Source organism: Manis pentadactyla, chromosome X (genome assembly GCF_030020395.1).
Source record: "Manis pentadactyla isolate mManPen7 chromosome X, mManPen7.hap1, whole genome shotgun sequence".
Classification (NCBI taxonomy): Eukaryota; Metazoa; Chordata; class Mammalia; order Pholidota; family Manidae; genus Manis; species Manis pentadactyla.
In genome coordinates, this window is record NC_080038.1 from 79,048,956 (window position 1) to 79,072,029 (window position 23,074).

Consider the following 23,074-nt stretch of genomic DNA (forward strand, 5'->3'; position numbering starts at 1 on the left):
CGCAGTTTTCTAGCCTTTCGTATGTAGATGATACTTGTTTTCACATTTATTGTGAGAAAAAGGGACTCATTCTCATAAAAGGAAAAGGTTTCTCCATGAGAAAACGATTTCCTAACTTTCAAAAAGAAAGACAGCTGTGGGAATGTTGCTTGCTGGAGGTTTAACTAATTAGTGCCTTACCACAGTGTGATGACTGGATCGACAGGAAAGCAGCAGAACTGGATGTGACCAAAAGATCCATTCGGGTTCATCTGAGGGTCACCATTTTATGTGGTAGCTTCAGAAAATTTAAGAAACATTTATGTCGTTTTGCATGTCATCTTCACAAAATGAGGGGTGTCAGAGCTCATGGATCTTCTGGTAATGCCTAATTCTGCTGCAGTTAGGTAGACCCAACTAATGCATTAGATTTGCTGGGTGTGAAAGCATGCATGTTTAGTGCAAAGAAGCTTTTGCTGTTTCTTATTCCTCTTTTGCTTGCCTGCTTTCTTCCCTCAACTTAAAGACTGTGTCTCTGTGAGCAAAGCCAATTTGGATGGGACTCAGTGTTTGTCCAAGCAATTCACCACAGTGAAATTCATGGAGACCCACTAGCTGTGAGCTACGACTATTTAAGGTTGTCACCACGTATCAGGGCCAAGGTAGGGTTGAGTAAGCCTGAAACATCTGATCCCTTCTGACTCTGCTACACACAAATATAGACCCAGTCTTTAAGGAGCACTGAGCTTGATTGTGCCCCTCCCTTGAGTGGAATGCAAAGTCAGCTTTGGAACTGGACAGGGTAAGCCAAACATACTGTTAGTGGGTTCTATATCATCCTTTATCTTATACTCAGTTCATTGCTGTTTGTTTAGTTTATGCTGCCTTTATTTCACAGTAGTATTAATCTTTCCCACTTCTGAGATAAATATAAGCTTTTGAACTGTCCTAAAGTTATTTCAGCAAACAACAGATCTCTTATCCATGGGAGGTCAATTAGGTGATATGAACAAAAGGTAGATTAGCTCTCCACTGGCCTCATTTTTTTTTATTTTAATAAAGTCTGTAAAGAACAGGTTTTGCATATTAACTTGTGATTAGGGGAGGACACATTTAATATTTGTTTTCACTAAACATACTTTTCATAAGTTTTTGCTGACTAAACATGAGAGTGTTAGATACACCTTTAACAGGATTGAGATGGAACTTATTTTAAAGCAAGCGAATTAGCCCATTTTGTGAAATTACAAATCAAACTGTCTACTATTTGTGCTTAATATTGTCAATATATGGTCAAATATGGTGGGTAAATAATTCCATATTGAATGTCTGCCTTTTAGGCTATGTTAAATAATATTCTTGATAAATGTGATAAAAATGGAAAAGTGCACATTCTTGCCTCTCTTACCACAGCATTTAAGCACTGTAAATAATAAAATGCTCATCATCATTTTATGAAAACTAGAGTGAATGTCTTATGTTAATGTGACAGTAGAATATCAATTTAATATCTAAAATAAATTATTTTTGAGCAAAAAAAATGATTTTTTCTATAGCCAGGGGAATAGGTGCCTCAAAATGTTATCAGAACTAATCTTAAATATAGCCCACCCAAATCAGTCAATTCAGTAATTACCTGAAAAATTCCAATAATTTAAAAATTTTAAATTTAAATTAAAATATTGCTAAGATTCTCAGAATTGAAAGGTAACTTTTATATATATCTATGAACTTCAGAAAATCTAAACTGCTTGGAAAACATAAAATGCAAGCTTAACCATTATTTTTCCATTCTTCCTAATAATTTTGCTCTTGTGTGTTATAATTCTTTTCTTTTGTGCCTTATTTTGATACTGTTTTCATTTTTTCCACTTCCCTCAATTATCCATTTTTTAACTTGGAAGATTATATCCTAACATTGTTTATGAGGGCTAACTCATGCATGTCAATCTAATGCCATTTCCAAACCTCATCTCCGTCACAGCAAAGGATTCCAGCACCGAAGTTTTCTCTCTTCCTGTTGTCAATAGCTCTGCTGGATAGAAACCTATCATTCACCTAGTGCTATCCCTTTTTAGTTCAATTGGTTCCTCTGCTGTGACATCTCTTTAAGAGAGTTTAAAGAGGACTTGAAAGAATGTTGCGTGGCTATCCTTAGAAATAATGAAGTCATGTACAGTTTTATGATAACTTCCACATACATTTTAGTACAGTCAAACTGCCCATGTACTAGGATTCTTACATGTATTCTGAATCTCTCCACCTTAGATATTTTGCGTCTCTCATATGTTGAATGTTGTTTGACAGACAAGATAGCATGCATAAACACCTTCTGATAAAAGGATTTCTAGATCCCTTTTATTTCAGCAGTTGGTGATAGTAACTCCTCCTGAATATTTTAATGTGATCAAACAGTGAATACGCACTCACTCTGATAACTGTGTCCACTATTGCTGGAGGTGAAGAATTCGGTGGATCATATACACTAATATCCTCCCATTCAGATTCCCATAACTCAGTTGGGGGCTGCAAGACAGCACATCAACCATCTTATCAACCAATCTCCGTTTCACATAAAATAAACATACCGGGTGTCATTAAGTGCACCTTCAGATCAATGAATTTTGTAAATGACATTCAAGTACCATTTGCATAGTGCATTTTTGCTGATAAAAGCAAATTAAATTAGCACAACTACGAGTGTGCTGATAAAAACTAAAACCGAACAGCAGTACCATTAGCTAACAAAGTAATATTTTCTCTTTACTGTGTTCTGCCATTTAGTTATTATCCTATTGGAAATCTAATTATAATCCTTTTACTCCCTAGTCAAACTTCACAATTTTTGCAAGCTTAGCACTGACAAGTGATTTCATTACATTTGATTGCCCGTGCCCAGATTGACTTAACTTCACTTGGAGACCTAAAAGCCCTCTCAGTTTCTCAGATTCCCTGTTTGCACATTACAGCAACAGCTCCTTTAATTAATTAGCATGAACAGCAGTAACATGAACTGCTGAACAGAAAATAACATCATTTTATGATCGCAGGGAGACTTCTCCTTTTGCATGTTTATACCTTGGTTAACTTTTGTATGACTATATTTCATTGTTAGGGGCTACTGGTACAGTTGACAGTGCGTGTTACTTAAATTTTTGAAAACTGACATTATCATCTTAATAATAGCAGATAAAACAAGCCCAGAATATGAAGCCCCTAAATTTTAGAAAACAGGCAACAGCCTTCATGAACAGACATTTTAGTAATAAAATAAAATAAAAAAATTCAGGGGAGATAACATCATAAAGTACAAGGGCACCATGACACATTGCTCCTGTTTCTGCCACTGCATTTGGTTTTGAAAATAAACAAAAAAAAACCCAAAATAAGTAAGTAAATAAATAAATAAACCTGGGAACTGCTTTTTACCAAAGGAATGCCAATCTCTGTGAATAATTTTTACTTTGGCTTTTTTTGCATCCATGTTTGACAATGACACTAAATGATTAACACTAGAATATATTTTCCTCTGCCTTTTTGCCATAAATATGATAGGACCTTAAATAATTTCCCTTCTTTTTGCTGCTAACACACCAGAAGTAGATATTAAATCCAATCTACATGTCTTAAGTAAAACAAATTTTCATGTAAAACATAAACCTACTGAAACTTTTTCCGCCTCTGAACCATTTTTGTTCAGAAAAAATTGTGGAGATCATTCAGGGAGTATAGACTGACCGTTCTGAAATATAAAATGCATGATCTCACCTATGCAGCACTTGGTGAAGATGGCACTGAAGAATCAAAAGCAAAGTGACTAAAGTGTCATTTGACTCTAAAACACCTCTGTTAAAAAAGACACATTATATTTTACAGGGTAGTTGAATACACATATACTTACAGAATTTTAGTATATATTTGTACTATATATATACCTTCTCCTCCATTCTCTCAAAATCACTTTGAGTAGTGTCTACCCTTTCTTGACTTTTCAAAACTGCATTCTATCCTCTCTTTGCTGCTTGCTTAGTAACCTAGAACAACATTCCTCCAAAGAGCTTTAGATGCCATGCAAATATTCATTGAAAACAGTTACCCTAGAGCTAAGATGGTCACTGCAGAATTTGGTAGAAGATCAATGGAAGTAATGGCAGGAGCAAGTAAAGGAACTGGATAAATCACAAATGATTTCTTGCATGTATTGATATGACAATAAAAACTATAAGGGGAGCAGATAGAATTTCTTTTATTTATTTATTTATCTTTTATTAACGTATCATTGACATACAGTCTTATGAAGGTTTCACATAAAAAACACTGTGGTAACTACAGTCACCCATATTATCAAATCCCCCCCAAACCCCATTGCAGTCACTATCCATCAGCGTAGTAAGATGCTATAGTCACTACTTGTCTTCTCTGTGCTACACTGTCTTCCCCATGACACCCCCAACACCATGTTTGCCAATCATAATGCCCCTTAATCCCCTTCACTGTCCCTCCTTACCCTCCCTTTCCCAACCCCCTCTCTTTGTAAACCCTAGTCCCTTCTTGGAGTCTGTGAGTTGGCTGCTATATTTTTCCTTCAGTTTTGCTTCATTGTAATAGTCCACAAATGAGAGAAATCATTTGGTGCTTGTCTTTCTTTGCCTAACTTATTTCACTAAGCATAATACCCTCTATTTCCATCCATATTATTGCAAATGATAGGATGTGTTTTCTTTTCATGGATAAATAGTATTCCATTGTGTATATGTACCACTTCTTCTTTATCCATTCATCTACTGATGGGCCCTTGGGTTGATTCTATATCTTGGCTAGTGTAAATAGTGTTGCAATAAACATAGGGGTGCATATGTCTTTTTGAATTTGGCTCTTGTTATCTTTGGGTACATTCCTAGGAGTGGAATTCCTGGGTCAAACAATGTTTCTTTTTTCAGTTTTTTGAGGAACCTCCATATTGCTTTCCACAATGGTTGGACTAATTCACATTCCCACCAGATTTGTAAGAGGGTTCCCCTTTCTCCACATCTTTACCAGCATTTGTTGTTCCTTGCCTTTCGATGTTGGCCATCCTAACTGGTGTGAGGTGATATCTCATTGTGGTTTTAATTTGTATTTCCCTGATGATTAGTGATGTAGAGCACCTTTTCATGTGCCTGTTTGCCATCTGAATTTCTTCTTTGGAGAAGTTTCTGTTCATATATTCCACCCATTTTTTAATTGGGTTATTTGCTTTTTGGGTGTTGAGGCGTGCGTGTTCTTTACATATTTTGGATATCAACCCCTTATCGGATATGTCATTTATGAATATATTCTCCCATCCTGTAGAATGCCTTTTTGTTCTACTGATGGTGTCCTTTGCTGTACAGAAGCTTGTTAGTTTGATGTAGACCCATTTGTTCACTTTTGCTTTTGTTTCCCTTGCCCGAGAAGATATGTTCAGGAAAAAGTTGCTCATGTTTAGATTCAAGAGATTTTTGCCTATGTTTTCTTCTAAGAGTTTTATGGTTTCATGACTTACATTAGGGTATTTTATCCATTTTGAGTTTACTTCTGTGTATCGAGTTAGAAAGTAATCCAGTTTCATACTCTTGGATGTAGCTGTCCAGTTTTGCCAAAGCCATTTGTTGATGAGGCTGTCATTTCCTCATTGAATATCCATGGCTCCTTTTTGTTTATTAATTGACCATGTATCCTTGGATTTATATCTGGACTCTCTAGTCTGTTCCGTTGGTCTATGGGTCTGTTCTTGTGCTAGTATCACATTGTCATGATTGCTGTGGCTTTGTAGTAGAGCTTGAAGTCATGGAGCATAATCCCCTAGCTTTATTCTTCCTTCTCAGGATTGCTTTAGCTATTTGGAGTCTTTTCTTGTTCCATATGAATTTTACAAACATTTGTTCTAGTTTGTCAAAGAATGCCATTGGTATTTTGATAGGGATTGTATTGAATTTGCAGATTGCTTTTGGTAGGATTGCCATTTTGAGAATATTAATTCTTCTTTTCCAAAAGCACAGGATGTATTTTGATTTATTGGTGTCTTCTTTAGTTTCTCTCATGAGTGTCTTGTAGGTCTTGCACCTCCTTGATTAGATCTATTCCCAGGTGTTTTATTCTTTTTGATGCAATTGTGAATGGAATTGTTTTCCTGACTTCTCTTTCTGCTAGTTCATCAGTAGTATATAGAAATAAAGCAGGTTTTTGTCTATTGATTTTGTATCCTGCAACTTTGCTGAATCTAGTTATTCGTTTCTGGGTGAAATTTTTAGGATTTTTTATGTACAATATCATGTCATCTGCAAACAGTGACACATTAACTTCTTCCTTACCAATCTGGATGCCTTTTATTTCTTTGTGTTGTCTGATTTCCATAGCTAGGGCTTCTAGTACTATGTTGAATAAAAGTGGGAAGAGTGGGCATCCTTGTCTTGTTCCCGATCTTAAAGGAAAAGCTTTCGGTTTCTCACTGTTAAGTATGATGTTGTCTGTGGGTTTGTCATATATGGTCTTTATTATATTGAGGTGCTTGCCCTCTGTACCCATTTTGTTGACAGTTTTTATCATGAATGGAAGTTGAATTGTGTTGAATGTTTTTTCAGTATCCATGGAGGTTATCATATGGTTTTGGTCCTTTTTTGTTGATGTGGTTTATGATGTTGATGGATTTTTGAATATTGTACCATCCTTGCATCCCTGGAATAAATCCTACTTGATTATGATGAATGATCTTTTGCTGTATTTTTGAATTTGATTTGCTAATATTTTGTTCAGTGTTTTTGCATTTGTGTTCATCAGGGATATTGGTCTGTAATTTTCTTTTTTGTGTTGTCTTTGTCTGGTTTTGGTGTTAGAGTGATGCTGGCCTCATATAATGAGTTCAGGAGTATTCCCTCCTCTTCTACATTTTGGAAAACTTTAAGGAGTGTGGCTATTATGCCTTCACTGAATGTTTGGTAAAATTTAGTCATGAAGCCATCTGGTCCATGGGTTTTGCTCTTAGTTAGTTTTTTGGTTACTAATTCAATTTCATTGTTGATAATTGGTCTGTTCAGATTTTCTGCTTCTCCCTGGGTCAGCCTTGGAAGGTTGTATTTTTCTAGAAAGTTGTCCATTTCTTCTAGGTTCCCCAATTTTTTATCATATAATTTTTTGTAGTAGTCTCTAATAATTATTTTTATATCTTTGGTGTCCATAGTGATTTTTCCTTTCTCATTTCTGATTCATTTTATGTGTGTAGATTCCCTTTTTTTCTTGATAAGTCTGTCTAGGGATTTACCTATTTTGTTAATATTCTCAAAGAAACAGCTCCTACTTTTATTGATTCTTTTGATTGTTTTGCTTTTCTCGATTTTATTTACTTATGCTCTGATCTTTATTATGTCCCTCCTTCTATTGACTTTGGGCCTCATTTGTTCTACTTTTTCTAGTTTCATGAATTGTGAGTTTAGACTGTTCATATGGGATTGTTGTTTCCTGAGGTAGGCCTGTATTGCAGTATACTTCCCTCTTGACAGGGCCTTCACTGCTTCCCAAAGATTTTGCAGTGTTGAGTTATTGTTTTCATTTGTCTCCATATATTGCTTGATCTCTGTTTTTATTTGGTCATTGATCCACTGATTATTTAGGAGCATGTTGTTAAGCCTCCATGTGTTTGTGGGTTCTTTTATTTTCTTGGCATAATTTATTTCTAGTTTCATACCTTTGTGGTCTGAGAAGTTAGTTGGTATAATTTCAATCCTGAATTTACTGAGGCTCTTTTTTTTGGCCTAGTATATGATCTTTTCCTAAAAATGTTCCATGTGCACTTGAGAAGAATGTGTATCCTGCTGCTTTTGGGTAGAGTGTTCCATAGATGTCTGTTAGGTATTTATGTTCCAATATGTTGTTAAGTGCCTCTGTGTCCTTACTTATTTTCTGTCTGGTTGATCTGTTCTTTGGAGAGTGTGATGTGTTAGAGTCTTCTAAAATGAATTCATTGCATTCTATTTTCCCCTTTAATTCTTTTAGTATTTGTTTCACTTATGTAGATTCTCCTATGTTGGGTACGTAGATATTTATAATGGTTATATCCTCTTGTTGGACTGTTCCCTTTATCATTGTATAATGTTCTTTGTCTCTTGTGACTTTCTTTGTTTTGAAGTCTATTTTGTCTGATACAAGTACTGCAGCTCCTGCTTTTTTCTCCCTATTAGTTACATGAAATATTTTTTCCCATCCCTTCACTTTTAGTCTGTGTTTGTCTTTGGGTTTGAGGTGAGTCTCTTGTTGGCAGCATATAGATGGTTGTATTTTTTATCCATTCAGTGACTCTATGTCTTTTGATTGGTGCATTCAGACCATTTACATTTAGGGTGATTATCAATAGGTATGTACTTATTGCAATTGCAGGCTTTAGATTCACGGTTACCAAAGGTTCAAGATTAACTTCCTTACTAATAGTCTAACTTAACTTGCTTAGTAGGCTATTTCTAACATAATCTAAAGGTTCTTTTTCTTTTTCCTCCCTTCTTTTCCTTCTATACTCTTTGTGTGTCCCTTGACTGACTTCTGGGGTAGTTGATATAATTTTGTATTTGATTAGTAATTAATTGGTCTACTTCCTTTACTGTGGTTTTATTTTCTCTGGTGACAGCTTTTTAGCCTTAGGAGCTCTTCCATCTCTAGCAGTCCCTCAAAAATAGACCATAGAGATGGTTTGTGGGAGGAAAATTCTCTCAACTTTTGCTTATCTGGAAATTGTTTAATCCCTCCTTCAAATTTAAATGATAATCTTGCTGGGTAAAGTATTCATGGTTTGAGGCCCTTATGTTTCATTACATTAAATGTATCATGCCCCTCCATTCTGGTTTCTGCTGAGAAGTCTGATGATAGCCTGATGGGTTTTCCTTTGTATGTGATCTTTTTTTCTCTTTCTGGCTGCTTTTAATACTCTGTCCTTGTCCTTGATCTTTGCCATTTTAATTATTATATGTCTTCACATTGTCTCCCTTGGGTCCCTTGTGTTGTGAGATCTGTGCACCTCCATGGCCTGAGGGACTATATCCTTCCCTAGATTGGGGATGTTTTCACCAATTACCTCCTAAAAGACACTTTCAATCCCTTCTTCCCTCTCTTCTTCTTCTGGTACCCCTATAATGTGAATATTGTTCCATTTGGATTGGTCACACAGTTCTCTTAACATTCTTTTATTCCTAGAGATCCTTTTTCCTCTCTGTGCCTCATCTTCTTTGTATTCCTGTTCTCTAATTTCTATCTCATTTACTGTCTTCTCCACTTCATCTAATCTGTTTTTCAGTCCCTCCATTGTATGCTTCATTTCAGATGCTGTGTTTTTCAAAGTTTCTATCTCTTTCTTAAATTCCTCCCTGAGTTCTTGAATATTTTTCCATAGCTCCATTAGCATGTTTATAATTTTTATGTTAAAATCTTCTTCAGGAATATTGGTGAGTTCAGTTTCATTTGGCCTTCTTTCTGATGTTTGTGGGATTTTGGTTTGCACAAGGTTCTTCTGACGTTTTATATTTGTAGTAATAACTTGGTGTATGCAGCACCCAGTAGTGCCTAGAAGCTTTACTCTCTAGAGCTGCTCAGCCCCTGGAGCAATGGCAGGGTCACAGGTGAGTGGTGCTGGTACCTTCTGGATGGAGAGAGCTCTTTTTCGCTTCCCATCTTACTGCCTGCCTCCACTGTCTGGGCCAGTGAGCCATGTGCATAGGGAACAGCCTCTTGGATAGGTCTCTGAAGCTGCCATAGGAAGGGATGCCCTCCAGCTGGCCTAGAGTGATGGCAGGGGTTGCTGTCGAGCTGCACTCATGCCTGCCTGGACAAAAGAGCTCTTTCCTGCTTCCCAGATGCACTGGCTGTCTCCATTTCCAGGGTCAGTGGGCTTAGCATTCAGGGAGGAGACTTTATGCTATGCCATTTTAGCTGCCATAGGTGGGGCCACTTTCTGGCTGGCCTGGCATAATGGCAGGGGCAGCAGGTTTGTGAGGTGGTGCTGGCCGGGAGGAAGGAGAAGCAGGCTGCAAATTTCACTGGGGGGCCTCAGACCTGTGTTGCCAGAAGGGGTATGCAGCACCTTAAGCTCCTGAAAGTTCCCAACCTGATGGGCTGAGAGCACCTGGACAATTTTGTCCACCTGTCCTTTCTCCTGAGCAGGAAGCTCTGTGTAATCCTTGCCCCTTTAGCAGCCCTCTCACTGTTGGAAAGTCTCTCAGAATGCCCACCTTTCTTTTGTTCAGAGTGGCCAATTGTGGGTACCTGTTCTCCACAAGCAACTGGGATCTCAGTCTGAGTATTCCACCTGTCTTAGCTTTCCAACCCCACTAACCTCTAGAGTACCATGTAGGTTCGTGCTCCCAGAGCAGATCTTCAAGGCTGGGTGTTCAGCAATCCTAGGCCTCCACTCCCTCCCTGCTCCATTTCTCTTCCTCCTGCTGGTGAACTGGGATGGGGGAAGGGCTTGGGTCCCACCAGATGGCGGCTTTGGTACTTTACCCTTTTCCATGAGGTCTGCTATATTCCCCAGTAGGCAGTCTGTTGCAGCCTTCATTCCGTTGCTCTTTCAGGATTAGTTGTCTTTGCTATATTTTCATATTATGTGTGGTTTGGGAGGAGGTTTCTGTCTCACCTCTTACATGACCATCTTTATGCCTCTCCCCAATCTGGAATTTCTTTAAAGGCATTTCTACTAGTTTGCACGACAGTGTGCAGTACATATTTCTCTAGGGGTTCCACAGACTACTTCCTGTCCTCCCCTCATCAATCATTAATTTCCTTCCTTTTGATGTCTTGTACTGTATTGGAAGATACAGGAATGCTGATATTCCAGTTTTAAAGTGAAAAGCTCTTTTGTAAAGTGTATAGCATGTCAGACATTAGAGGGATTATGGGAAATTGGTTCTCTTTCCTCTTAAATGCTTGTTTTGAGAGTTGGAGTCTTTTACTTCCCCAGGAAACTTCACTGCAACTCCATCATAGAGTGAGAAAAGGCTCTAGCATACACCTCACAAAGAGCATAGTATCTTTCTCTTAGTAGCAGCATATATTTTTCCTTACAAGGTTCATTCGATAGTCTGAGTCTTTTTACCTTCATCCCCAGGAGATATTTGTCTCTCATATTCTTCATCCTCCACAGGATTTTTATCTTGATTGATGGCATCTCCAAGACCATATCATACCTCTTGCTATGAAATAACCTGTCAGATTATAGCACACATTATGCTTCTAGTTCTTTCTAAAGAGGAAGTGAAGAGCTTACATCACTTAATAATTTAGGGCCAGGTTGTTGTAGAGTGCCTGTGCTACTGAACAAAATATTTGCAATGACTGAAAGGCTGTCACCCTAATTATGATAACACAATATCTCATCTGCAGGTCTAAGACTTATAATTCCAGCTATATATCACTCACATAACAGAAGAAATTGTAGGTGTAGTGACAGCAAGAGTGTGAGACTTGGAAGCCCAAAATAGGTTGTTCTGCTACTCAGCATTTCAGAGTCTGCAGAAATAACTCGTTAATTTAACAGGTCTTTCTCAGAAGGGTTGAACTTAACTCCTATAACCACTTAGCTAATTACTTTATGTCCCGTCTTCTTTATTTGCAATACAATTTTTTAAACTTAGGATTCACCCTGTCTCACTCCCAACCCAGATATATCTGAGGTATGCAAAAAAAGCCTTTCTCTGATTAAAAGTTGTTTTATTTTTCACATTCACATTTGTGTTTTAACTAAGAAAACACAAAGAAGGCTGTACTCATGTGCCATTATTGTCAACATCATTTTAAAAAATAAAATTATTACATCACTGGCACATAAATTTGTGGTGGTTCTATGCCAGGATGCTTATTATTCTTGGAATATGGAATTAATAGCCTAGAATTGGCATAGTAAAAATAAAGAAAGGCAATACCTAGTACTTGTATAACCTGGTGAACTTTGTGCCACTCTCTTCTTTTACTGTTTTTGAGGGAAGGAGAGACATAGTTAAAAGAGGTAATTTATTGGGTGAATTAACTGAAGCTTTCAGGGATAGATTCAGGCATGGTTGGATCCAGGAACTCAAATACTAGTCAAGATGTCTCCCTTCCCAGTTCCCTTCAGTCTTCCCTTCCCTTTGAAGACTGATTTTTTAACATTTGCCTTTGTTTTCCTGCTCTGCTGCACAAAACGTGGCAACTCCTGGCTTATTGCTAGCTCTTTAACTGGTAATAACAATTCCATCAGAAAGAGGGTTTTGTCTGTGTGTCATTCTTAAAAAAAAAAACATCCTCCAGCTGGATTATACCTGCATGATAGTTAAGAAAGGTAAGATTAACCACCATTTTGTTAAGTAGGGAAATAGTCCAAGAGAAGTTCATTGGCTTGCTGTTGATAGTGGGTTCTAAAACAGGAATCTTAACTTCCTTGCCTGTTTTTCTATTAATCCATACCTATAAAAATCTCTCATAGTTAGCTAGCTAGTAATTTTAACTACACTAATATTCTCCCACACAAAACAATGCAGCAAGGCCTGGATGGTGGGAGACTTCTCCAGTTCGGAGTTAATTAACCAAAATAGACTAAAACAAACTGTAATTTAATAATCACTTCAGCTTTAAAGCTTTGCAGAGATTGGGGTAATACTTATAAACCTTACACAAATACAATCTAAACCTTTTTTCTATTTCAAACTGTGCAGCAAAGCTGAAGTAGTAATGGAAACTTTTCTCCTGGTGGCTGAGCTCATATCACCCTAATAGAACTAGATCTTAACAGATCCTCAGTTATCTAATTTTAGGCCAGAATTCTTTACTGTGAGCCATTGGCGTAAAATTTTATTTGTTTGCTCCAGGGAATTTCTTTCTCATAAAAGCCATGTAACAATCGACTTTGGAAATCAAAGTTTTTTAAAGAAAAATATTCTAGAATTTGCAGAGACCTCCTTGAAGGCCCCTAATCTGTTGACCCCCAAAGTTTATGATTTACTTTTTTAATGTTTGAAAATTAACATTGGTAAGAATCCACATAGTTGAGCTGAAATCTGCTTTACCTCAATAATGCAAATGGTTATTTGAACAATAAAGTATTTCTTCTCTCTCTCCCATAAATGTTTAAGTGCTTGTATTTTCTTTAAAACAATACAAAAGAATGTCATTTTGATCTCAGTATTGGTGAGTAACCATTTAATATGAGTGAGGCAAAACCTGCAACTCAAATCTTACAATCTTCTGGTAAATGAATTTCGATCTCCCATAGGAAATGTTGGATGTAGTCATTTTTAATGTTGTTTGTGTAAACATTTAGTGTTTTACCATTACTTCCATTTTCATTTTCCTCCACACTTTAGTTCCTTTGAAATGGCAGATTGTCGTGTTTTTTCATCAGCTTAGCATGCAAGAGTAGTTAAAAGTAATAAAAAAGAACTTAATTGTGCTTTTAAATATCACATTAAAATATTTCCAATTTGCATTCTGTGCAAAATTCAAATAAATTTAGCCTCTTTGAAGTATTTTGTAACTTGTTTATGGAAGTTAGGTGCCACAACCTGAGATTTTTTTATAGGACTGGCATAGAAATATAAGCAACTTATCATATTTCACCATGGCATTATCAAGAGCAAGAAGTAGTGGAAAGAACATGGCATTCCACATATTACATAAGTGCATAGAATGCCTTAGTACGGCTCCTACCACAGTCAGTTTTCCATAAATACTAGTTTTTATTCATTCTCCTTTCCCTTCCTTTCTCTTCCTTGCTGGAAAGTAAAATTTAAGTGCTCCTAGAGCTATTAGTGGGGCTCAAAGTTGTGGGCCTGTGATTGGGCACATGCACTTCCATTGCCATTTTGTAACTTCTATGGCAAGTTCAATGAAGTGGTAGAACACTGGTCTTGTAGTCAGGGTTTCTCTGTCACCAACTGGCTAACTCAGATACTAACCTTGAGAAGTCATTCACTCTCTCTCTGCCTTAAGTTTAGTAAAATAGTAATATTTGCCTGTTCTTCCTCATCAGTAAGTTAGATCCATACCCTCTGACAAGTATGACATGTACAAGATATTATTACTATGCCCTACAAAATACATACTTTGTATGGCATAGTAATATTTGTGCTTGCATTTGTGTTTGCATATGTAGATTTTAGTAGGGGCATTTTATATTTGGCATATAATTGATGTATAAAATTTCTCTAAGAATATGCTCTTTCGTATATTGGTATGACAAATATATCTCCATATTTTTTCTCCGTATGAGAATAGAAGGGTATCCATACTTCTGTTAGGGTGGGTCTTATAAGAACCAGAGATTAGATAAGGGGGAATAGGGTATGTGAAAGAAGTCACAAAAACAAACTGAGTTAAAAGCAAGCAAGAGAAGTTGATATGCCATCATGATTGCATTTGCAAAGAAAAGACAACCTGTACTGGTCTGTGACTTGATTAAAATATAAATCAGAAAGCTTTTAGGGCTAATAAGTTCAATTGGTTATTATTCCATTTTTTTAAAAAGTGCCATATTGTAAAAAATAAGCACCAGACACTTCTGAAAAATGACTCTAAACCAGTACTTTTATCTAGACAGAGAGGAATGAAATGCTTAGTATTTTATTATCTACCCCTGTCTTGCAGTGGTATACTTTCCCACTTTTAAATTATAGCTCCATATTCATCCTACTGTACTAATAACTAATGACCCCAAACCAACCACACTACTGTTGCTTATTTGATTCAAGAACATCACATTCTGAACATGTTTCCACATTTGAGGTAGAGTTCATACAGTCAATTGTACATTTAATTTGGGTTGAATCTAAGACTGAAGTGAAACATTAACCTGTATTTCTCTTATTCAGATTAGGAAAACATCATGTTTCAGATATGATTTTCTTTAGTGCCAAATAACATAGTGCCTATTTGAAAATTAGAAACACATCACTAATTAAGCAACTTAAAGGAAACATAAAACTTAATATTTAGCTGGAGAAATCGTTTATAAATTATTGTCATTAGTTCATGAATAAGTGAGCTACTTCCAAAGAAAGGTTTGATAGCTCCAGGTATGCTTGTGATGAAGCCTATTAGTACTTAAGGAAATCCCATTGTTTATATAAGTGAATAAGTGGTGAGGAAACACTTGAAGAAAACATGAGCCCTGGGTGGGGAAAATCATGTTTTCTAAACACAAATTTAAACCTTCAAAAGCATTATAAACTCATTTTTTGGTAGTTTTAAAAAAGAAATAGTGTGAAGTTACTTTAAACAACCATCACATCAGGGAAGGAAATCTCATCCCAAGGGGAAATTGCAATTAACAAAGATTTTGACTCAAAGAAAATGGTGTGGCTCTTTACTAATGTTTTAGACTGTGAATGGGGAGGAAAAAACCTTTCTAAATGCCTTGCTCATTAAGCTAGTCATGCATTTCACTGCAGGATGTAAAGCAGTAGAACATGTAGAAGGGGCTCATAAGCATATTTTAGAGTTAGGTAATATCATTTATACCACTTTGTATATTGTCAATATCACCCCCAGATAATAAGATTAAGCTTTAAACTACTGTAAATCTACAGCTTTGCTCACTTTTGTATAATTTCTGTTTTAATAGAATGAGACATCAGTGAATGTATGATTAAGGAATAAGTCTAATAAAATAATACATTTATTGCATACAGATTTATTCAAATCTTGAACATATATAGCACAACAAAATACTATAAAGCCAATTTGTGGTTTTCAGTGAAGTTCATTGAGTAGATTTTGGATTTTCTTTGTTGGGATGAAATTTTGACCAGGTCTTGTTGTTTTTTCTGTGCAGCCTGAACACTGATGCCGGAACTCCAACTGATCATAGGCATGAATAGGGTGCTGTAGCAGTTACCTGCTTATCTAATGTTGTAATTCTTTAGAATTCATACTCAAATACTTAAAATACAGAACCTTCGATTACTATTTGTTCATTACTGATAAGTAGAACCCTGCACTTATAGAAAAAATGTGCTAGAGAATGGGCTTCACAGATTTTTAGAGGATAATTATGATGATTGAACATGATACTTTACATTTCTAAAATCCCTTTCTTTCATAGAGTTCTTAGTGCTTCGCAAACATTATCACATTAATCCACACAACATCTTAGTGGGGTAAGTAGGTGGAAGACTTTTTAAGACAGAGAAAATGCTATTTCTAAACGGTGTGACAGAAATTTAAATGCAGACACACCCACTTTAAGCCGTGATTACTATGAAATAGCTTTAGATTTGGCTGGCCTGGTATTTAACAGGAATTACATAAGAAGGTAATTCATTTGGGTAAATGATCAATATTTGTTACCACTGCTTTGGCTCTTACCCTTCTAAAAGAAACATGTTGCCCGTAGTGTTTTCTAAGGGAATATAGAGAGTTCTAGTTTGTAGGTTTTACCGCACCTGGTTCTTTGATCTGTTGGTGATGGAGCAAATCATTTAATCCCTTTCTACAAGCACATTCCTTATCTGTAAAGAGGCAATGACAAAAACACATAACGAAGCTACTGAAAATACCCTTTTTATTCTTTTCTGTTCTCCTCCCACCTCCAGTCCTTCTTCCTCCTTATTAGACTATCAATAAGCAAACAGACTGAAAAGCATGTAGACATAAGAAAGGAGACAGGCAGATATGATGGGTCAGTCACGTGGATATTTCCCACTGCTCATTCTCTGGTCTAGACATGGCCAGATGCCTAAGACATTCCATTGATTAGAACCAAATGGGTCATTTGCCTTGAATTGCCCAGAAAATGACCTCAAATATTTTTAACCGTTTACTTAATGGATACCTGGCCAAAGGCTGGTGGCAAATACCTGTCCTCATTATTTTCATGCCTTCTAAAATCTAACAGAGCAGTATTCCAGTGTATTAAATGGTACTCTAGTAATCGAAATAATTTAATGCCCCTCCTAAAGAGCTCTCCTTACACCAAGTGAAATCTAATTCATCATGCTATTTTTACATCTGCCCTAGAATTAAGTTCCGATGTGACAGAAGCACCACGTGTCTTATGCAAAAGGCCAACTGAATGTTTATCCATTCTCCTATAATCAGGTCCCTGTGGCAGTACAAGCAATTTCTGTTGGAATGGCCACCTACCCTACACATTTTAAAGTATTACATTGGATCCTATCAATGTGACATTCCAGCTATCCCATGCTCTGAAGGAATTTGTTCTAAGGCACAGGGATTTGGCTTCTGGTGCTCTCTACAGACTGTAGAAAGGTGTCTTGTGTAGAGCAAATGTGCTGCTTTGACCTAATTCAGTGAAATAATACCAAATTAGAAATAAGTCACACAGAAGGACTGAGGCAAATAAAAATTTATAAAACTTAAAAAAATGTTTTTATTATCAAAACCTGAATTCAATAACAAAGAGGTGTAACTAAAAATATTGCATGCAGAAATGTCTCATTATTTGATTGTTAAGTAGCAGATATTAGAGGGAAAATGGAGCAGCATTTTCAAATTAAATCACTTAAAAACAAACTAGTCTCTTTTTACAAATAGATATATTTAACTGACATTGGTTGAACTGTAAGAAATCCTCATGTGTTTTCTTCTGAGTCTTTTCCCACATATCTGCCTTGGTTATGGCACTTGGTTTTAGTTTTTTCTTTTCATAAGCTTCAGAGATATACCACAGAAGGCAGGACACACTTACTGGAGTTTGGAACAGCCAGGTGTGGCCCTTTAAAGATAATTCAACTGATCAGCAGAGGCTTGTCTGCTTTATGGTGAGAGCAACACTAGGCTCCTGAGCCATGGGGTATGCCCATGTCAGGCAGTGCTGTGCTAAGGGAAGGACTACATGGGCCTTCGTTGTAATTTTTTAAATGGTCACATTTGTGTATATTGAATTCCCCCATTTACTTACCTGACAAATCGTAAAGCAATAAATTCTGTTAGCTCTCCCCAAATGTCAGTGTGTGTCACTCTTTTTAAGTTCCCGAGCTCCCAAACATTCCTCTGGCGACAGTTTGTTGGATGTTCTTCCTGATCTTTAATCTTGTTTATATCCAGAATGCATATTAGTTCATCTCTGTTTGGAGCTCAAGTACAAACCCTCTTAAAAACATGAAACATTCAGTTGCTAATTAGCTGTTTCCTGTTCCTAATGAAGTGAGCACGCCAGGTTTGGATTAAAATTCAGCTACTTCCCTCCTCTGTTTATGGTTCCAGATGTTTTTGTTTTATCTAGGAGTTTACTTTGACAGCTACTACTAAATGATAAATCATTCATATTATAGCTGAAATGCATTTTGAAATTGAAATGTGGCAAACTTTGAGACTGCTCCACAGTGTCAGTTAGCAGGTCGATATTGGCTCCTTCCTTATGATCACTCAGTACTGGCAGATGTAAAACAGTAACAGAAGCTGTTGTCAACATTATACAGCATGCCACACAGACACTATTTTGCTACTATGCTCTAAATTAGGAAAAAATGCCTTACTCCTATGAAATCTCAATTTATTGTATTCTGGATTTAAAAAATTGATTCATTTTAATACTGTCTTCTTGCTGGCTTAGTTTTTCTTTGGCTTTTTGAGCTGCCGCAGAAACAGTTCCTGATAGGCCTTGTAAACCAGCAGATTTAATGAAGGGTTTGGGCAGATATGTTTGTCTCTTTTTGTAAAGAAAATAATTAAACATAATAAAGGAAGGAGATTTTTCAGAAACTGCATTTTGCTAAAGGATAAATGATGATTGCTTTTTGCCCTTTGTTACTGTGTTTATATACTTTTTTTACAGTATATTATTTTGTTTTGTCATTGCTTTCAAGTTTATAATGTTCACAATTTGTACTGTGTGATTTAAGCTTTAGCTATATTGTATAAATTTCAATCCTAGTAAAATGACTGTTTGCCCTTTGATGCTGAAGAGATTTCTTTTGACATTTAGGCTGTATATACAGAGGATGAGGTAGACTGGAAAACTGAGCAACTATCCGGTGAATTTTACCAGAATAAATATTATCAGATGCCATGAAAGAGTCTGAACAATTTGCTGGGGTGGCAGACTAATTTGCTGGGGTGGCAGGCTACTAGACAATTACCAAAAAGTCAACTTTTGTTTTCTTCACTCCCTGGAATAAATTCAGGTGAATCCACAGGCTCTTCAGTAAAATATCTGGTAGCCCTCTAGTGAAGTCTGACTCTCCAGGTTGTCTGACTAACAAACCCAAATTCCCTTATTTTTCTATTACTTTACCGCATCTTTATTTTCAGTTTTGAGGTATTATCCAGTAAATTCCACTGGCTTGTCACAATACTTTCTACACAGAAAAAAATCAATATTTTAAACATTTTATACACTAGGCTTAGAAAGGGTATATTTTCCTCCTGACAATGCTAAGCTTTGACTAGACTGAACTGATATTTGAGATTAGGCTTATCAACCCAACAATGATACCATACTCTCCTTTATATGTGAAGATGATACATTGGACGAACATAGACTTTAAGTATTTCTTTAGCATGGGTGATGGATTTGTAGTGACCATCCATGCTTTCTTTCCTGGTTCTTCTTTTGTGACCAAAGGCGAGTTTTTATGAAGTAGCTGGATAGAGACTCAGGCTGTAAGCCATGACTAAGGCAAAGAGCAAAGTTAGACAAAAAGAGGCAGAGTCGTTTTTGAAAATTGTTTCCAACTATCATTTGTACTCACACCATCAAATATGGGTGATACAGATTCTTTTAATTGCCAGCATTTAAATAGATATTGGTTTGAACAAACACTATGGTTAAAATACATTCAGAACTAGTCTCCCTTCATGCAGTATACACAGTTTCAGAGTTAACCTGGGGAGAGGAAATTTTAAAAGTACAAAGCTGTCCTCACCTTAGATCATAACCAGATACTCTTTTATCCCTGTTTTGGTAAACTGTAGGGATCTCAAACATACCATTATGTACAAAAGGAAAAGTTAATGTAGATAACCATAGACACCATAGTTTATGAAAAGTCTTACCAGTCTTCGATGTCTTCAGTGCTGTAGAAAGAACAAAAGCTGTAGCATAAAACTTGAAGGATCTTTGAAAACTGACACTTTAACATTTAGAAATGTTAAGAAATTTAAAATTTTACTTATACTAAGTCAAGCCTATTACAACAGATAATTTAGGTTCCTGAAGATAGAAGTTTAGTATTTTTAAGCACGTATCAGAATTATTCCTCAGAACTAACTTGTTTTCTTTTTTTTAAAGGAGGTAACTATTACTGTTTAGCAATGGCACAACAGTTTTATTCAGCCTGAAAAGTCCTCGCTGGCTTTACATAAATGAAGATGCTTGTGATTCCAGTTTATCTCTGAAACTGTTCAACATGGAGTTGTTTCAATTGTGTTTATCAACAAAGCTTTATTTACTGAAGCAGCTATTCAATCTATATTATGTTTAAAAGAAAAAGCAACATGTGTACATTTTTAAATGATGTAAACTTTGTCCTTGCGTTAGATTGACCAGTTTAAGAATATGAGCTAAATCCTAATGGCTAAAATAACTTGATCATGTTTGATGCTTTTCTATGCTCACTTCAGCTTGGCTTTTTTGTCTTTTAAGTGAAAACAAAATGCAGTAGTGTGTTAGAGACTAGAAACTTATATGTATGGTTTCTCTGTTCTACCACATATTATGTTAAAGTACACCTTCTTTGTTAAAAATGTACTTGTTAAACTTCAGTATAATAAAAGCATTTTGACTTCATCAGTTGTTGCTGAGTTTTTATTTTCAAATTTCCAACTGCATTCATTGAAGTAGAGCTGGAGTGCAAATCAAAATGTAGGAACTAAGGTGTTTGAAAATCTTCCTCTGGTTTGGTTATTTCCAAACAAATATGAACATACATCTTTGTTCAGTTCACCTACTTAAATAGGCCAATATTCATGTCCTCAGTTGTTCTGCTGAAGCATGCTCAATTGTCTTTTCCTGGCTCTGTGTGCTTACTGGCCATGCTTCCAGGAGGAAGCATTGTACTGGAAAGCAGGAAAAATGTGGTGAATCAAGAACTGGAAAGTCTTTCCTGAATATCTATTCTTTCTTCTAGAACTGCCTTCATTGGAGAACAAAAAGAAAATGGAAGGGGCATATATCTACTCTGACCCAAAGAAATTCCAAACTCCATGTACTTCCAAATATCCATTACAGCCTAATTAAACACCAGAGTCAGATTGAAAAAAACAAGCCTAATGAAAAACAAAACAAAACAAAACCATAGCCTGGCCCTGCAGTTTATCTGATCTGTCTTCACCTTCTCCTTGGTTCATTTCCACTAAAATCCTGGAGCCCCACCCAAATTCTGGTTCACCAAGGAACCTCTAAGTTTTTCCCAGATAGTGCCACTTCCACTCAGCACCCTGTCTTGTAAAAAGGTGTGTTGTATTCCACAGATGTTTCCTCTCATCATCACCTCCTCACTATTTTCCTTTATGGAAGGTTTAAGAGTCCTGAGAAGACTGCAAGCTCTTTTCCTTCAGTAGAGAAGAAAAATCCTTAAGGGCCTGTTTTGGCTCTGCAGGCCTGCTCTCATAAGTATGCCCTCCTCCCACCATAACACTATAACCTGGGTACCAAATAGCCAATCATATGATATGCAGGGTTGCATTATTTAAAGCTTAATGTAATGGCCAGAGGAAGCCTGTGTTAACAGCATCCCAATTTTCAGGGTCCCAGGTGCCCAATTCTGTACTGTTTGTGGTTTAGCCTCATCTGGTAGCAGTTATCTGTACTGGCTTAACATTGATGGAGGAGATTTGATTCTGTGTCAGGTAGATGGCTGGGACTTCTTGAGAAGTGGAAGCAACTGTAGGAATCTCTTATTTGTTGCTCACTTCACTGGCCCATCTGGAGAGAATGAGCCAGGAAAATACTAGGAGTGAAGCTCACTCTGCAACTCCAGGTTTCCTGGGGTAGGATTGCTTGCCATTTCAATGCAAACCCTTGGCCATCCTTCCCAATCCTCCTCTTTACCATTACTCCTTCCTCCAAGAACATAAAAACCTTAGCCCTAAGAAAAAGAGCCAGGAATTCCTTCATTGCAGATTTCACTGTATGCTAATTCTTTCTCAGATATAACCCTCTTCTCAGGTTGGGAGGATTAGTGTTCTATCATTCCTCTTGTACTCTTTGGAGAACATCCAGTTTACCTTCATCCTGAGATTGTGGCTAGAGTTGCTGGATCAATCTCCTGCAAATTTCAGGGACTCTGACCTCATGTTCACTGCTTGTGGAATATTAGTGGGATAATACACTCTTCCCACCTCCAGACATACTCATAGTACCTTCATCTATAATTACAATCCTAGGATAACGGTGTCTTCCCATACCTTTCAAAGCACCTAACCTTTCTTGGGATCCAATTCTCACTCTTCTCAATTAACTTATACATGAAGATATAAACCGCAAGGTATTTGGACATGAAGGACCCCTCCACCAACAAACACCAACTTTGTGCCTTCCTGCTCAGGGAAATGTGTCTCTGTGGATGGTGCTCCAAAAATAACTTATAATAGAGTCTTAGATTAGAGAATGAGAGGGAAGGGTCTTTGAAGGCCATCAATAGTCTGATATCTCAAAAATAGGCACACAAATATTATTTGAACAGTTATAATGCCAAAGAGCTACTTCCTTTGTTAGATATCTCTATCAGAAAGATCAAAGCTGATACTGAACAAAAATTTCACCACTCCAACTTGAACATGATGGAGGAACACTACCTCCAATCACACACATACCTAAGTTACTTCTTATTTAAAATGATAGAAATCAATCAGATCTTACAGGTAGTGTGAAATGAATCAGTATAGTTTCATTCCTGTTTGCACTCTTGCGCATGTATGTACACATAAAGCATATCTGCTTTTCTTTGCCAATGAATTAGTGAAATCATGTCTGGACATTTTTTAAATTTCACCTGATTCAACTCTTTTGAGGTACATGACTGTCTTTGTGAGTTGACTGTCATTGGGAAGGGAGCTAGTCACTTCAAATATGAAATGCCTAGATGTTGATGATAACTCTGAAGCTCAGCTCTTTTAAGGTTTAAACAAAAATTCCCCTCTCAACCCACACTGGCCAACTAAGAGT

The 23,074-nt window shown here is 36.7% G+C and overlaps 1 protein-coding gene across 3 annotated transcripts in view; it reads left to right on the forward strand.

Annotated features, from left to right (window-relative positions):
- DACH2 (dachshund family transcription factor 2) overlaps positions 1 to 20,689 on the forward strand; it is a 761,757-nt gene extending 741,068 nt beyond the window's left edge. The window contains exons 13-14 of one of the 3 annotated variants that reach the window (XR_008995031.1): positions 15,779 to 19,091; positions 20,198 to 20,689. Coding sequence is in view for 2 of the 3 variants with exons in the window: in XM_057495298.1 (XP_057351281.1) it covers positions 20,198 to 20,247 (50 nt within the window). In the remaining variant the exon portion in view is untranslated. Of the gene's footprint in view, positions 1 to 15,778 lie in introns of all 3 variants that reach the window. The other 2 variants (XM_057495299.1, XM_057495298.1) reach the window with 2 other exon arrangements.
- Positions 20,690 to 23,074: the final 2,385 nt, after the last annotated feature.